This window comes from Ahaetulla prasina, chromosome 16 (genome assembly GCF_028640845.1).
Source record: "Ahaetulla prasina isolate Xishuangbanna chromosome 16, ASM2864084v1, whole genome shotgun sequence".
Taxonomy (NCBI): Eukaryota; Metazoa; Chordata; class Lepidosauria; order Squamata; family Colubridae; genus Ahaetulla; species Ahaetulla prasina.
In genome coordinates, this window is record NC_080554.1 from 15,014,688 (window position 1) to 15,030,551 (window position 15,864).

Genomic DNA, 15,864 nt, shown 5'->3' on the forward strand with positions numbered 1-15,864 from the left:
TTGTGTCCACCTGCTGCAAACATCCCAAAGGATGTGAAACTCACCTTAATCTGCCCGTCTAAGTGTCGGAGATGAATTAGCCAGTTAGGCTCAATAAATAATTCCTGCTCAGGCTTCTCCTTTATCTGAGGGTCAAAGAGCCGCAATTGAGAGGAAATCTGTAAAATGAAGAATGAGGAATTAAAGTCATATCAAGCCTTAGTAAGGCCACACTGCATCTGGTTTTGGTCACCACACTATAAAAAGAAGTTGAGACTCTAGAAAGAGAGCAGAGAAGACCAGGATGATTAGGGGACTGGAGGCTAAAACATGCAATGAACAGTTGCAGGAACTGGGCCTGGCTAGTCTAGGGAAGAGAAGGACCAGGGAAGACAGGATAGCAGCCTTCCAATAACTGAGGGGTTGCCACAGAGAGGAGGAGGTCAAGCTATTTTCCAAAGCACCCGAAGGCCAGACAAGGAATAACGGATGGAAACTGAAGAAGGAGAGATTCAACCTGGAAATAAGGATAAATTTCCTGACAGTGAGAGCAATCAACCCGTAGAACAGAAGTTGCCTTCGGAATCTGTGGGAGCTTCCTCATTGGAAGCTTTCAAGGAGAGACTGGACTGCCATCTGTCAGAAATGATGTAGGGTCTCCTGTTTGGGCAGGAGGGGGGGGTTGGACTAGATGATCTACAAGGGACCTTCCAACACTGTTAATTCTGCCACAGCCTGGGGTCCTAGGAATTGTGAGCCCATCTGGAAGGCTCAAAGTTAGCAAAGGTTGGGCAAAGGGATGGTACACAGAAAAAGTGGGTGCTCTGATCTGAAATACCTGGCAAGCCCCCGGGGTCCCAGAAAAAGGGTAGGGACCCCTGGCTCCCCCCCCCAAAGGTTTAAGCGAGTCATCCTGCTGCAGAGGGTGCTGACCTGGATCACCTGGCTGATAAGAACTGGCGAATAGCAGCCAGGGTTTGTAAGGATGGCTTTGGAAATCACTTCGCAATAATGAAAGGCTTGTGCAATGAGTCCCATCTCAGCCAGCCGGCAAGCGTAGATGAACTTGAACACCTGAGAATGCAGAGCAGATTTTGAGACGCTGGTTAATAAAAGATTGAGGGCGGGGCCAGAACAAAGACTCACCTCAATTGCCTTTCACTTGCATTGCCTTAACAGTAATCACAGGTAGTCCCCGACTTACAAGAGTTCACTTACAGCGGCACTGAAAAAAGGGGCTTATGACTATTTTCGAGAGTTACGACCTTTCCAGCATCCCCGCAGTTGTGTGATCAAAGTTCAAATGCTTGGCAACTGGTTCATACCCAGAGTCATGCGATCCGCTTTTGCGACCTTCTGAGAAGCCAAGTCAATGGGGGAAAGCCAGATTCCCTTAACGACTGCACCGCCAACTTATCAGCTGCAGGGATTCACTTAACAATTGTGGCAAGAAAGGCCATAAAATGGGATACAACTCACTTAACAAACGTCTCACAATTAGGGAAATTTTGGGCTCCATTGTGGTCATAAGTCAAGAACTACCTGCACTACATTTGCTCCTATGTCATATGGTTAACCGTTTTCCATTTCTGTTACCCTAAGAAGCAAAGATTGTGCAAAAAAACAATACAAAGCACCCCAGGATCTACATCAAACATTTTCTGGTCTGAGGGCTCCAAGGATGGGGTCTCTGTTTGAGGGAAAGCTAAAGGCAGCAGTTGAACTAAAAAATGGGGCCCCTTTCTAAACAGGGCTCCTCCGGAAAGCCAGTTGTGCTTTGCACCTGGTCCCGATGCTGCAGAGACCTCACCTGGGACTTCCTGCCAATGGGAAATCTGCAGCTCCATCTTTGAGTGCCACGGCAGTGGCTGCTGTTCCCCTGCCTTGCTCCAGCGTTGCCATTAGGAGGCAGAGACACGGAGCAGCACAAACTCAGCAGCTCCCTTGCGCTACGCACCCCATTGTGCTCGGCCCCACAGGCCGGAGAAGGCAAGTGGCCCTTGATCTGCAGGCCCCAAATTTCCACCACTGGGTAGAAGAGAGGCTAGGGAGGCCCCCGGATTTTCCACCAACCCCGGCCACGCAGCGATTCATGAGAAATGCAAGAGTGGTTGCTGGGCCGGCAACTTTACAAAGAGAGATGCGGTAGGTTTTACACAAAGTGTTTGCCCAGGGATTATTTGATGCCATAGAAGTGGCAACACATATCTTCATAGACAAAACAAATGGGAAAACCTGGCACCGCTACTGCTGCTAAAGGACCAACTCAAAAGTGTTTGTAGAAGTAGTATTATTTCACGATTCGCCTATGTTATTCAGTACAGGAACTCTTGCGCCTGCGAGGTGCCCCCGCCTCGCAGGAATGGCCCGTTTTATTACCAAGGGCCGGCCTCAATGACGGATCTTGGGATCCACAGAGGTGGCATGCGAAGAGGAAGAGCCTTTGGGGGTTTTTAGATAGGGCATTTTTAAGGGGTGGGAGGGGTAGGGCGGGTGTTGGGGGAAACCCGCCGGGTGGGGTATCAGTTCCTGCGCATGCTCGTGGCGGTGAGCTAATAGGTCCGAAGGTTATGGGGGGAGTTCAGGTTCCATTGGTGGAGGGTGGCGTTATTTGCACGGTTTGGGGGAGGGGCAGATTTGGCGGAAGCGGGGGCTCGGATCGTGTTCAGGGGCACGATATTTGCAGGCGATCGCGCGCCCCGAGCCCCCAGACTTCCCCCGTTCCCCGGATAGCCAAGACCCTCAGAGCCTGGGCCTTCGGCTGATGTTATGTAATGCACGGTCCGTGGCCAATAAGGCCCCCCTAATTTACGACCTTATTCAGGGGGGTGCCGCGGACTTTATAGGCATTACGGAAACCTGGTTGGGCGCAGAAGGGGGCGTGCCCCTGGTGCAGATGTGCCCACCAGGTTTCCGCATTTCATCAGCCGAGAGCCCAGGGTAGGGGTGGGGGTGGCGGTTGTGATTAGAGAGTCTGGAGCCGAGGAGACCACTGTACCTCAGATTGTCGGTGTGAATCCTCCTTGTGAAGTGGGGCCATAGATGTCAGATGGGCTTGCTGGTCGCGTACCTGGCTCCTTGCTACGTGACAGCTGCCCTGCCCGAGCTCCTGGAGGTGCTTGCTGGGGTGGCAGTTGAAACCCCCAGACTTTTAGTCATGGGGGACTTTAACTTGCCTTCTTCCGGCTCGTCATCGACAGCAGCTCGGGAGTTCATGGCTTCCATGACGGCCTTAGACCTGACGCAAGTAGTTGATGGCCCTACCCACACCGGGGTGGTACACTGATTTGATTTTTGTCTCTGGTCAGTGGTCGAGATCTGGACTTAAAGGAAATAGTCACTGAACCTTTGTCATGGTCAGATCACTCCCTCCTTCGCCTAGACTTTCTGACCGCCACCCAACACCGCAGGGAGACGGAGCCGATGCGTTGGTTCCGTCCCAGGCGCCTGATGGACCCGGAGAGGTTCCGGACGGAGCTTGGGCCATTCCCTGAGGGTCTGGCTCACGGCACGTCTGAGGAACTTGTTGCGGCCTGGGAACGGGCCGCGGCGGGGGCCTTAGATCGTGTCGTGCCTTTGCGGCCTCTGACCCGGCGCAGGTCCCAACTCCCCTGGTTCTCCGAGGAGCTGAGGGGATGAAGCGCCGGAGAAGACGCCTAGAGAGTTCCTGGAGGTCTAGCCGTTCAGAGGCTGATCGACACTAGTGAAGTCCTATACAAGGACTTACCTAGTGGCATTGAGGAAGCGGCGTTGCTCGCCTCCTCCCTCATTGCGTCGGCAGATAACCGCCCAGCCGCCCTGTTCCGGGTGACTCGTTCCCTTCTTCACCAGGGGGAGCGGGATGACCCGCTGCAGGGACGTGCTGAGGAGTTTAACGGTTATCTATACGATAAAATCGTTCAGCTCCGGGACGGGTTGGACCAAGATTGCAGTGACTCAGGTGAGGCGTCCGAGGTGGTCTTGGTGACATTGTCTGGGATGAGTTTGACCCTGTGGCTCCGAGGACATGGACAGGTTGTTGGGTAGACTGAATGCCACCACGTGTTTACTGGACCCGTGCCCTCCTGGCTGGTGCTGGCCACTCAGGAGGTGACACGAGGCTGGCTCCAGGCGATTACGATCGCTTCTTTGGTGGAGGTGTCTTTCCGGCCGCCTTGAAAGAGGCGGTGGTGAGACCCCTCCTTAAGAAGCCTTCCCTGGACCCGGCTGTTTTAGGTAATTATCGTCCAGTCTCCAACCTTCGCTTCGCGGCGAAGGTTGTAGAGAGTATGGTGGCATATCAGTTTCCCCTGCACCTGGATGAAACCGTCTATCTAGACCCGTTCCAGTCCGGTTTCCGGCCCGGTTACAGCACAGAGACGGCTTTGGTCGCGTTGGTGGATGATCTCTGGAGGGCCAGGGATAGGGGTTGTTCCTCTGCCCTGGTCCTATTAGACCTCTCAGCGGCTTTCGATACCATCGACCATGGTATCCTGCTGCGCCGGCTGGAGGGATTGGGAGTGGGAGGCACCGTTTATCGGTGGTTCTCCTCCTATCTCTCCGACCGGTCGCAGTCGGTGTTGACAGGGGGGCAGAGGTCGACCCCGAGGCGCCTCACTTGTGGGGTGCCGCGGGGTTCGATCCTCTCGCCCCTTCTGTTTAACATCTACATGAAGCCGCTGGGTGAGATCATCAGTGGTTTCGGCGTGAGGTATCAGCTGTATGCGGATGACACCCAGCTGTACCTTTCCACGCCGGACCACCCCAACGAAGCTATCGAAGTGCTGTCCCGGTGTCTGGAGGCTGTACGGGTCTGGATGGGGAGAAACAGGCTCAAGCTCAATCCCTCCAAGACAGAGTGGCTGTGGATGCCGGCATCCCGGTACAGTCAGCTAAATCCGCGGCTGACCATCGGTGGCGAGTCATTGGTCCCGATGGAGGGTGCGCAACTTAGGCGCCCTCCTGGATGAGCGGCTGTCTTTGGAAGATCATTTGACGGCCGTCTCCAGGAGAGCGTTTACCAGGTTCGCCTGGTGCGCCAGTTGCGCCTTTCTGAACCGGGATGCCCTGTGCACAGTCACCCACGCACTCGTGACGTCTCGCCTGGATTACTGCAATGCTCTCTACATGGGGCTCCCCTTGAAGGGCATCCGGAGGCTGCAGTTAGTCCAGAATGCGGCTGCGCGGGTGATAGAGGGAGCCCCTCGTGGCTCCCGTATAACACCCATCCTGCGCAGACTGCACTGGCTGCCTGTGGCCTTCCGGGTGCGCTTCAAGGTTTTGGTGACCACCTTTAAAGCGCTCCATGGCATAGGGCCGGGTTATCTACGGGACCGCCTGCTGCTACCGAATACCTCTCACCGACCCGTGCGCTCTCACAGAGAGGGACTCCTCAGGGTGCCGTCAGCGAGGCAATGTCGTCTGGCCGCGCCCAGGAAGGGCCTTCTCTGTGGGGCTCCCACCCTCTGGAATGAACTGCCCCCAGGACTTCGTCAGCTTCGGACCTTGGACCTTCCGCGAGCTTAAAACATATCTATTTAATTGCGCAGGACTGAGTTAGATTTTAGTTTATGGGTTTTATCTTGGGTTTTAATTTTTATATTTTTAATTAAGGCTTTGAATAAGTTTTTTTAATTGTTTTTAGAATTGTATTTATTGTATTTCTTGCTTTTAAATGCCTGTAAACCGCCCTGAGTCCTTTGGGAGATAGGGCGGTATATAAATATAAACAATAAATAAATAAATAAATAAGAAAGCCCCCATCCTAAAACCCATCGTTAGAAGGACACTAATGAGAATCTAACGGAATCTCAATCGGTCAGGAAGGCTCTGGGAAGTTTGAACAGACCTCTAGCAACAACAAAGAGTCAGTTCCCTAAAAGGGAAAAAAGTTCTTGTCACAAAAAAAAAGGCAAATGAAAATACAAGTAGAATTGAAGGCTACAGCATGGTTCCTGAAGAATGTCCAGAGAAGGAGAATCTTTTCTTCTTGTAATCCTCTAAGAGTTTGAGAGTTTTGATGGTCCTGAAGAGCACCGGCTGAGCCGTATGTCTTTGACTGGAGTTCCTCTTATGACATTTGATAGTGCACCCGATAGATTTGCAAGCAGCCTGCAAAACAACCTTTCATTTCATGGCACTATAATTGTCTGCAGTCAACTAAAGGTTTTCTGGCCACTCCAGAGGAAATAGTAATTGATCTTTCCCCTCCCTTGTAGCAAGTAAACAGGCTATATTTTAAAGTTATATTTTGAACAATGCTGTAACTCCTTTCAATGTTATAATAAAGAACTTGTAGTGAAAGAAAGAAAGAAAGAAAGAAAGAAAGAAAGAAAGAAAGAAAGAAAGAAAGAAAGAAAGAAAGAAAGAAAGAAAGAAAGAGAAAGAGAGAGATGCAAACCTGGAAGTTGGGCAGGGAGCATGGCTGAGTCCCCAGGGACTGTGCATACTCGTAGGTCTCCGTCCGCTGAATGGCCTCATTGCTGGCAAACTTCAGAAAAGGCAAGCTAAGAGCAGAAAAAAGAGAGAACGCTTTCCTTCTTTAATGGCCCATAACAGCTTCTGAAACAGCACTGCGAGTCTGGCTGGAGCCATTGAAAAGAAGGGAGTGGGCTTAACTTTGCCCCTCCAAGGGGTATAAAGTCAACGACTGGGGTGGGGAAGCAAGCAACCCTCCTTCATGAGTTTACAACAGAGGCCCCAGGGCCCTTTGCTGGAATTCCTACTTAAAACTTGAAACCACGCCCTGCTGAAGGCTTGGCAAGCCCCAGTGACATATATCCTCTGTTACGTATCAATCGATCTATATCAATAGAGCTATCTCTCTCACACTCATCAATAGAGCTGCTTTTGAAGTGCCAGCCTCTCTACACGGTAGTGGGAGAGAGGACCCAGAGCTGCACCGAGCCCTCTGCATCTCCACCACACAACAAGGCTGTGTGTTTACAACTGCCTAAGCTGCAAACGGAACTAGAGGGGGAGTGTGGAAGGGCAGAGATGCCTGGAGAAGGTGGCCAACCTTGCCTGGGCTCCCCTGGAGAAGCAGCGTCCCAGTCTCTGTAGTGGGACAGGCAGAAGGAACCAAGGCGACAGCTCGATCCCGAGGGAGAAAACTGGAAGGGTCCCCACATACCTGTGGTTTGCACCGATCAGCACCAGCTTGGTGGTCTTCTTAGTGTAGACACCGAAACCCTCTTGCGCCATCAGGTAGCAGAAGTGAGCAGCATCCAAGAGGCCTTTGGAAGCTGCAACCAAAGACAAATAAGGAATCCTCTCAGGAAGCAGATCCCACTGGGAGCATCCCCGAATCCCTCCCCTGCCCCCCAGGGGTTTACCTTAAAGGCTTGATTCAGGTAGGACCACCAAGATGGGGAGGATAGCAATAACACTTAGACTTATATACCACTTTACTGCTCTCTCTAAGCGGTTTACAGCCTCTTGCCCCCAACAATCTGGGTCCTTATTTTACCCACCTCAGAAGGATGGAAGGTTGAGTCAACCTTGAGCCTTGTGAGATTTGAACTGCCAAATTGCAGGCAGCTGGCAGGCAGCAGGAGAGCCTGCAGTACTGCCCTATAACCACTACACCACTGTGGCTCATATGGTATGGAATGATAATGGAATGAATGGGTCTTCTCAGTACACAGTAAGGTAGCCATCCTGGCTCAAGCATCTTTCAGGTAAACCAGCTGAGATTTGACCGTCTCCCAGAGTACACCAGGAATTTTTCTTACTATTTAGTGTCATCTTCCTTACTGGAAAAAAAACCCCTCATTCCTGATTTGCACCTGGATTGTATGATGGGCTTCCTTAGTGTTACTGGTCCCATCTTTTTGAAGAAACTGCCTCTTCTGAATGGTAAATGGTAACTTTTTATACATACATATATATAATGTACTACAAATAAGATGATTAATGGAGAAATCCCTTAAGGTTAATGATATAAAAGTTACACTGAATCAGGAAACTCTGGAATATGATAGTCTTTCAGGCATCATGGTTCTACCAGACATGTCCACAGGGAGAAGTTGCTATAAGAATTATTCTAAGAAATTGGAAAAGTGATACTATTCTAAATATTAAAGATCGTCCTTTGGAAATGTCTAAGTTATCTGGTTTTGAAAGGGCAGAATACAGAATGCAAGATAACAGAGTTGGAAGGGACCTTGGAAGAACTGTTGTCACTCAAGGACTACCTGTATTTTTAAAAAACCAGAAAAAAATATTTTAAAAACCCTCCGGGGTCCCCTTTATCACCTGAGGTCAACCTGTGCCATCCTTGCTAAGTGCAGTCTTTGCACCCACGCCGAAATTATCTCAAGGCCTGGCTCTGCCCTCCCTTTGCCTTTTAAGTTCCTGGGAGTTGAAGTCCACAAGTCTTAAAGTTACCAAGTTTGGAGACCCCTGTTTTAAGTCATTTTTAACGTCACAGTTTAACTATCCCTGCCCCTACTTTAAATTTTTATATTCAGTGTTTATGTTTTAACTTTTATTTGTACAAAGCCCAAACTGCCTCTATGAGCAAGATGGTGATGGCTAAACATAAGTAAGTAAATAAGTAAATAAAAATTGTTCACTTGCTGGGATTCCTGTCACTAACCCTTACAAGAGACCCAGCCTGCTGGGGTGCCAAGATCCTGATGCAACCCCTCCACCCGTTCCAGATTCACTGCCCCCCCCACCCTTTGCCCTTGCAGGATTACCCAGCGTGTCCCCCATGGTGACAATCGTCCTTGACTCGACGTCCGTATTATTGGTCAGATTGGACAGGACCATTGCCAGGTGAGGTCTCCAGTCTCCCCACTTCTCATCTCCACAACACTAAAAGAAAAGAGGGGGAGAGGCCGATGCTGTGAGCCAGGAAAGATGAGAGGAGGCAGCAAATTTACAAAGCCCCCAAGTTGGCTTTGAATGGGGACAAAGGATGTGCATCCCAGCCAGGATGAGCACAGAACAGCTGAAGCGGTCTACAGAAATACTGTATCTTCCTGTGTATAAAACAATGCTTTTTCTTAAAAATATTGACCTAAAAATGGAGGGGCATCTTATGCACTGGCGGGGAGGGAGAGGAGAACCATGTGTTGTGGTCTGTCGGCCACCAGCCCATCCAGCAGCCGAGGAGGAGGAGGAGGAGTGGGAGTCAGGATCAACATCAAGGCAGCCTGAGAGGTCCGAGGGAGAAGAGGGAATAGGGATGGCAGAGAGAGAGAGACAGAGGCAGAGCCTTGGCCATCCATCAGCCCTCGGAAGGAGAGTCAACAGCCTCCAGGTCTGGAAGTGGCTGATGAAGAAAAGGAGGAACAACTGGGTCCAGTGCCTGATGCCTGGCTATGTAGAAGGCAGAGGAGAGGAGAGCAGTGGAAATCTATGGGCCGGTCCTTGGGAAGGAAGAGCCACCCCTGCTAGTGAAGCCCCACCATAGCTCTGGGGATAAAAGGCAGGGGTCATAGATGAATAGATGTGGCAGACAGCTATTCATTTTCTGGCCGGATGGACTTGTTAGTCTGCATTGAAAGAGAAACTTTTTGCTGGAGCTGCTGGCACTCCTAATAAAGGAATCTTTTGAGTTCACTTCAGAGAGTTTGTCATGTTTGGGGAGCCGGGTCAGAACACCGCGGTTGTGAGACTGCCAATACCTTCTCTCTGCAAACTAGCCTCACAAATGAAACTGCTGATTGCAGAGACAAGCTAATAGGTTTCATCCGATCATGAGCCTTATGCCACTGACATCAGCTGACGCTGTGTGTAGCCAGTGCCCAGGTGCAACAGGGAGCATTCTGAGCCCATAAAAATGTCAGGAAAAAAAATATACCGGTACGGGTAAGCCAATGTCTTACTCTGCAAAAATAAATGTCTTCTATTTAGTGTTTAAAATATTGATTTCTGAATTTTGGGTAAGAAAAGGGGGGGCATCCTATACATGGGGGACATCTTATAGTGTTGTGACCCAGGTTCCTGGACCCAGACTCCTGGACTCGGATGATTCAGAAAATGAGGGAGAAGACCTGGCAAGCCCTGCTTCTCTTGAGCCCTCTCCCTCCCTGGCACCCACTCAAAGGGAGGGGCCGACAAGGCCTGATTCTCCCGGGCCTTCTTCTGATTTGGCAACGCCCCAAGAACAGTTTTGGAGGGACGCAAGATTACGAAGGCTTGATCGGCGTGCGCAGCAGCGGAAGAGTTGGGACAAAGCTAAGTCATAATTGTCATGCAGTGACATCTGCAGAGACTATAAATAGGAGGCGGGACTTCCTGGTTTTTTGTCTTGGACAAAGTAATGAGTTGGCGCGAGCTAATGAATTGGCGCGAGCTAACTGTTTTAATGGAGGGAAGAATATATTCGTGAGTAATTCTGGCCTTATCTATAATTTCCTCGTTATCTCCAGAAACTTGGCAGGCCCGTGGGTAGACGTGGCCAGGACATGTATCTATGTAAATAAAAGGAAAAAAGGAAGGCCTCTGACGGACTCTTTGCTGGGAGTATTGGGGGAAGGGAAACAGAACATATAGAAAGAAAAATAGGGTACTTGTCTCCGCATATTGAGGCCATCGGTCCCAGAATTCCTTGGAAGCATGGAAACTGTAATGCCAACCTTTGGAAGGTAAACTTTTCACACTTACCGTCGAGGCTGCAGGCATCCTACCAGACATCAGCTGGTAAACGGTCTGCAGTGGGTCATTTATTGGGAGACTGTTGGCGAATCTAGAAAAAAGAGAATACTACTAAATCTATGTGCAACATGTTCACCTGTCTTCTATATCTTATATTCCTGACCAAATATCTATGGGGATTCTCAGTCATCCAATTCATGGTGCTTTTTCCAAGAGGCAATTGGACTTTCTGGTTTTTCTTTGAAGATGTGTCGCTTTTCATTCTGGCCATGGCTAGTGAAGAGAAGGAGGACCAGAGGAGACATGACAGCAGTCTTCCAATATTTGAGAGGCTGCCACACAGAGGAGGGGGTCAAGCTATTTTCCAAAGCACTTGAAGGCCAGAACAATGAACAATGGATGGAAATTGATCAAGGGGAGATTCAACCTGGAAATAAGGAGGAATTTCCTGAGTGAGAATTAACAACCCATGGAACAGAAATTGCCTTCGGAAGTTGTGGGAACTTCATCACTGGAAGCTTTCAAGAAGAGATTGGACTGCCATCTGTCTCCTGCTTGGGGGGGGGGGGGTTGGACTGGATGACCTACAAGCTCCCTTACAACTCTGTTACCTGCTAGATCATCCAAGAAGCTTCTTCAGCTCTGCAAAAAGTTTTAAACTACTACAACTAATGTAGAAGGTTCTTCAAAGCTGAAGAAGCTTCTTGGATGAGAAGTGAAACATTGTCAAAGAAAAAACCCAGAAAGTCCAGTTGCCTTTTGAAAAGAAGCACCTTTGGGATAATGACCAAATAGTTAATAGGAAAAACAATATTAGTGAAATTAGTCAATTGTTGCTTAATTAAATATAGTAAATTTATTCTTAGTGGTTTAAAACTTTTTGAACTCTTGTTTCGCAAGAGGTGGGAACTAATGTTGTAGTGATATATTAGTCAGTATTCAGCTAGAAGAGATAATATGTGTAAATGCCTTTTTTATACGCATCTTTTTAAAATTTTGACTGTTGTTGTTTTTTCATTTGTCCTTTTGTATTTTTTTTTAAGTTCTGTATTTTGCATTTTAACTTTGCTTTGAATAAAAAAAACAGATTGGAAAAGGAAGAAAAAAGTACAAAGGTCAGCAATCAACATTCCAAGGAGGAAAACTGCCTTTGGAGAGACAATGCAAAGCCAAAAGCTAGGAAAGAGGTTGTTGCATTGGCCTCCTGACCAGATCTGATCCAAAGATCCTCTGTAGAACAGAATAATAGAAATAATAGAAATTAGAACAGAACAAATCAGAAGCTGCAAGTCTTCTAGTCCTGCTCAAGCAGGAGACCCTATACCATTTCAGATAGGTGGCTGTCCAGTCTCTTCTTAGAAACCTCCAGTGAAATCGCCCACAATTTCTGGTGGCAAGCTGTTCCATTGGTTAATTGTCCTCACTGTTAGGAAGTTTCTCCTTAATTCCAGACTGCTCCCTTTGGTTAGTTCTTGTCCTGTCTTGTCCTGTCTTCTGGTGCTTTGGAGAATAAGTTGACCCTTCTCTTCTTTGTGGCAGCCCCTCCAATACTGGAAGACTGTTATCATGTCCCTCCTAGTCCTTCTTTTCACTAGACTAGCCCCACCCAAATCCTGCAGCCGTTCTTCATGTGTTTTAGTCTCCAGGCCCTTAATCATCTTGCACTTTTTTTCAAAGTCTCAACGTTTTTTTCTGTACTGTGGTGACTAAAATTGGTTGCAGAATTCCAGGTGTGGCCTTACAAGGGTTTTATAAAGCTCAGTCCCAACTGAGATCAGAGGCACCCAGAGGTCTCATCTCCTACCTACCTGGTCATCACTCTAGCATGCGTCCTGCTGTCCATTTTACTGGCAAGCAACAATGCATGGCCCCACAGCCCATGTTTCATGGCAGATTCCAAAGCATCCTATTGGAAAAGAATGCAGGATTTAATTTTTTTTAAAAAAATTTAAAAAAATTTTTTTGGAGATCTTTTTGCAGGAGCCAACATACAAGAAGGAAGGAAGCCATGCGAGACGCACCTTTTTCCGTCCATAAAGCAGCAGCTCTCGGAAGCGCTCCGTTTCCTTCTCGAGGCTGTCAATGGTGGCGATGAGGCTGTCCGTCAGGAAGGACAGCTGAGCTTCTCCGCTCTCTTCAGGCATGTGCTCGACAGCCTCGTTGGTGAAATCAATCAGGTTGGCTTCGTTGGGTGACTTCCCAGGCAGCCACACGGTCTTATGATCCTGCAGCAGAAGCTCGGCAATATCCGTGCCCACCACTGTCTACAAATAAAAAGGGATGCTCTTAAAACAAGGGAATTCTAGGAGTTGAAGTCCACACACCTGGAAGCGGCTTTAAGGTTGAGAAACCACCCTCGAGAGACCCAAAGGTGCTTTTTCAGGAGCTTATTTTCTTTTGAAGACATTTCGCTTCTCATCCAAGAAGCTTCTTTAGCTCTGACTGGATGGTGGGGAATGGAAGGATTTATATCCCTTGAAGACATTTGCATCCTTTTTAAAAGAAAAAACCAGAAAGTCCAGTTGCCTCCTGAAAAAGCACTTTTGGGAGAACCATGACCTGGATGACAGAGAATCTCTACAGACGTCTAGCTATGCAATTTGGGATGAACGCCCTCGGAATGGGGTGGGAGTAGGAATGGAGTTCCAGAGGAAAAATTGCAGATTACAGGAACAACCACTCAGCTGACCCTGAGGACACAGATAAACCTCCAAGTGGCCTCAAGGACCCTCTAAAAGGATGCAAATGACCAAAATGCCGCAAGGAGTATAAATCCTTCCATTCCCCACCATCCAGTCAGAGCTGAAGAAGCTTCTTGGATGAGAAGCAAAAAGTCTTCAAAAGGAAATAAGAAGAAAGTCCAGTTGCATCCTGAAAAAGCACCTTTGGGACAACCGTGACCTGGATGACTGAGAATTTTTACAGACATCCTAGACAGACTGGCGGTGAAGGGGGATGGGTGGGAGGGGAGCAAAAACTCTAGGGAGGGTCTGCTTTTGCCCATCAAACCCACTGGGGTGCCAAAACAGGAGACGGTGACTTATTGTTGTGGCTTTTTATTGCAGTCATCCAGTGGGAGTTTAATTTCAGGGTGAAAAGTCCCTCCTACTTAAAAATTAACTCAGATGCGTCCATGGAAAGAGAGGGCACAGATCTCTGAATGTATCACTAACAAATAAAGGGGGAGGAGGTCAACATTTCTGCTGAAATCAGCAACCTGGTAAAATAAAACATAAAAAGAAGTCCAGGATGTTTTAGCCCCAACCCTAACCTCAGTTATGCCCCACATAACTGAGGAGAAACATAGAGCTGCAGAAAACAGATTTTGTTCAAAGTGACTGAAGCTACTGGAACTCTGGGGCAGAAGGCAAGGGATGATTCAGAGCATTTGGGTAACACAGTCATGAAATCAAAGGCATCTTCTTCAAACTTCTCCGGAACAAACCTTAGCAAGGTTCCCATACCCTTGAGTGGGATTCATTCTGAAAACGCCCCAATAAATTGTGCCCCTCCCCATCATGCAACCTACCCCTGATAAGCAATATACTAATATTAGGAGCATGATTATTTTCTTGAAAACATAGAGGATAAATATCAGGTCTGCTGAAGGATCTACTTCAAAGTACATCTTTTCTGGCCCAATTAGATGCCTGAGGCAAAAATTTGCCAATCTTTTTCTATTCTGGGTCTCTTCTCAGTTTCTGATGTGGAACTGACCAGACTGAGGAAGTGTGAAGAATTCTTTATAATTAACAAGTAATGAATTGAAAGGGTCGTTGGCCATGAACCTTTTATTTCAATTAACTTGTAGAATTAGCTACTCAGAAAATCACCTAGAAGGCTATTATAAGCGAACATTCGGGCATTTCTCAAAGCAAAGCTAAGCTAATCAGGCTCAGGATGAATTAAATAAATATGGATCAACTCATATCATGTCAATTAAATAAAGTTGATATGATTATTCTCCCATTTTCCTTTCTGCCAAATTAAAGACATTAACACTGGTGGCACTTTTGGGAGAAGCATGGGGGGAAGGAGCGAGGAGGGGGTCATGTGTGTTTGTGTGTGTGTATGTTTCCCAGGGCCAGCTGCTGCTCAGCTCCTCAGCTCCTCCTTTCACCAATTTGAATCTGCTAAGCCAGCGATGGCTAACTTTTTCCGGACCAAGTGCCCAAAGCGGGCGCATGCGTGCAAATGCGCATCCTGAACCCCCCAAATGCAACGTGTGCATGGCCCCAATGCATGTGACCCACCCCGAGCATGCACACACAGCATGCGCCCCATAACCTGTACATGCGTGCCCCGCTCCCCATGCATGTGCAGCAGAGACCCGAAGACCAGCTGGCTAGTGGGAGGCACGTGCGCATGTGCACAGGAACTGAACTGGGGCAACGGCTTGTGTGCCATCAGAGAGGGCCCTGCGTGCCACGTGTGCCATAGGTTCGCCATCACATTGCTAAGCTTGGAAATAACCAGCGTGAAGGTCTGAAAGGCGGAACTGGAGAACTGGTCTATGCAAGAGGTGGAAAGGAGGCCTTGAGCACATACCCCATTTTGCCTGCACAGGAGGACGACAAAGTCCCAGAGAAGCCGAGCAGATTCCTTGTCAATCAGAGCATCGTTCTGGGAGCAGCGGGTGGCCTTATTCTGGGCATAATTAATAACGTCCACTTTATGGGTGTCATCTCTGCAAGAGGGAAGAGAAAGCGACACTTAAGGTATCACAAGAAGTTACACCCTAGAGGGATTCAGAGAGATCTCAGTCTGCAAGCTTATCATTCTTGCCTCCTGTAGTTTTGTCTTGGAAACCCCACCCCCTACGGGTTTCAAACAATATGCACAACTATTTTTGGGTGAATGAAAGCAATTGGTGGTTTTGTGTGTCTGAATCCAGCCAATAAATGCTTCTGGGCGATCAGCTTAATTCTACTTGGTCTGATGCTACTCACATTGCTGCTCTATTCCATGAGGGCCTTCCTCCTGTGCACAACACCCACTGCAGTTTCTGTGTGCAAAACATTTGGCTGCCCCTTAGGAGACACTCGGGATGACCGAAAGCTTTGACACCTTCACTTTCAGTACCAGTATCATCATCCACAACAGTTGTGATATTGTAAGGACAACCGAAAGGTGCACAGAAGGGAAGACAAGGCTCCAAGGATGAAATCACTTTGGAGTATCAGAAACAAAGCCTGCCCAAAGATTTCCCTGCCTTTCAGTGTCACCAAGAGCCAAAGTGGTTATCTGTGAACTACACCAGAACAAAACACACCAAACCCTTAAAAGCCTCGGGAACTT

At 48.3% G+C, this 15,864-nt stretch overlaps 1 protein-coding gene across 7 annotated transcripts in view; it reads right to left on the reverse strand.

Annotated features, from left to right (window-relative positions):
* Positions 1–15,864, reverse strand: part of SEC16A (SEC16 homolog A, endoplasmic reticulum export factor) — an 82,997-nt gene that overhangs the window by 42,587 nt on the left and 24,546 nt on the right. For all 7 annotated transcript variants that reach the window (XM_058159133.1, XM_058159137.1, XM_058159138.1 and 4 more), the window contains exons 10-18: positions 15,115–15,253; positions 12,588–12,830; positions 12,375–12,472; positions 10,576–10,657; positions 8,661–8,778; positions 7,091–7,202; positions 6,359–6,464; positions 913–1,053; positions 45–158 (exon numbers count right to left, since the gene is read on the reverse strand). In XM_058159133.1, coding sequence (XP_058015116.1) covers positions 45–158; positions 913–1,053; positions 6,359–6,464; positions 7,091–7,202; positions 8,661–8,778; positions 10,576–10,657; positions 12,375–12,472; positions 12,588–12,830; positions 15,115–15,253 — 1,153 coding nt within the window. The remainder of the gene's footprint in view (positions 1–44; positions 159–912; positions 1,054–6,358; positions 6,465–7,090; positions 7,203–8,660; positions 8,779–10,575; positions 10,658–12,374; positions 12,473–12,587; positions 12,831–15,114; positions 15,254–15,864) is intronic.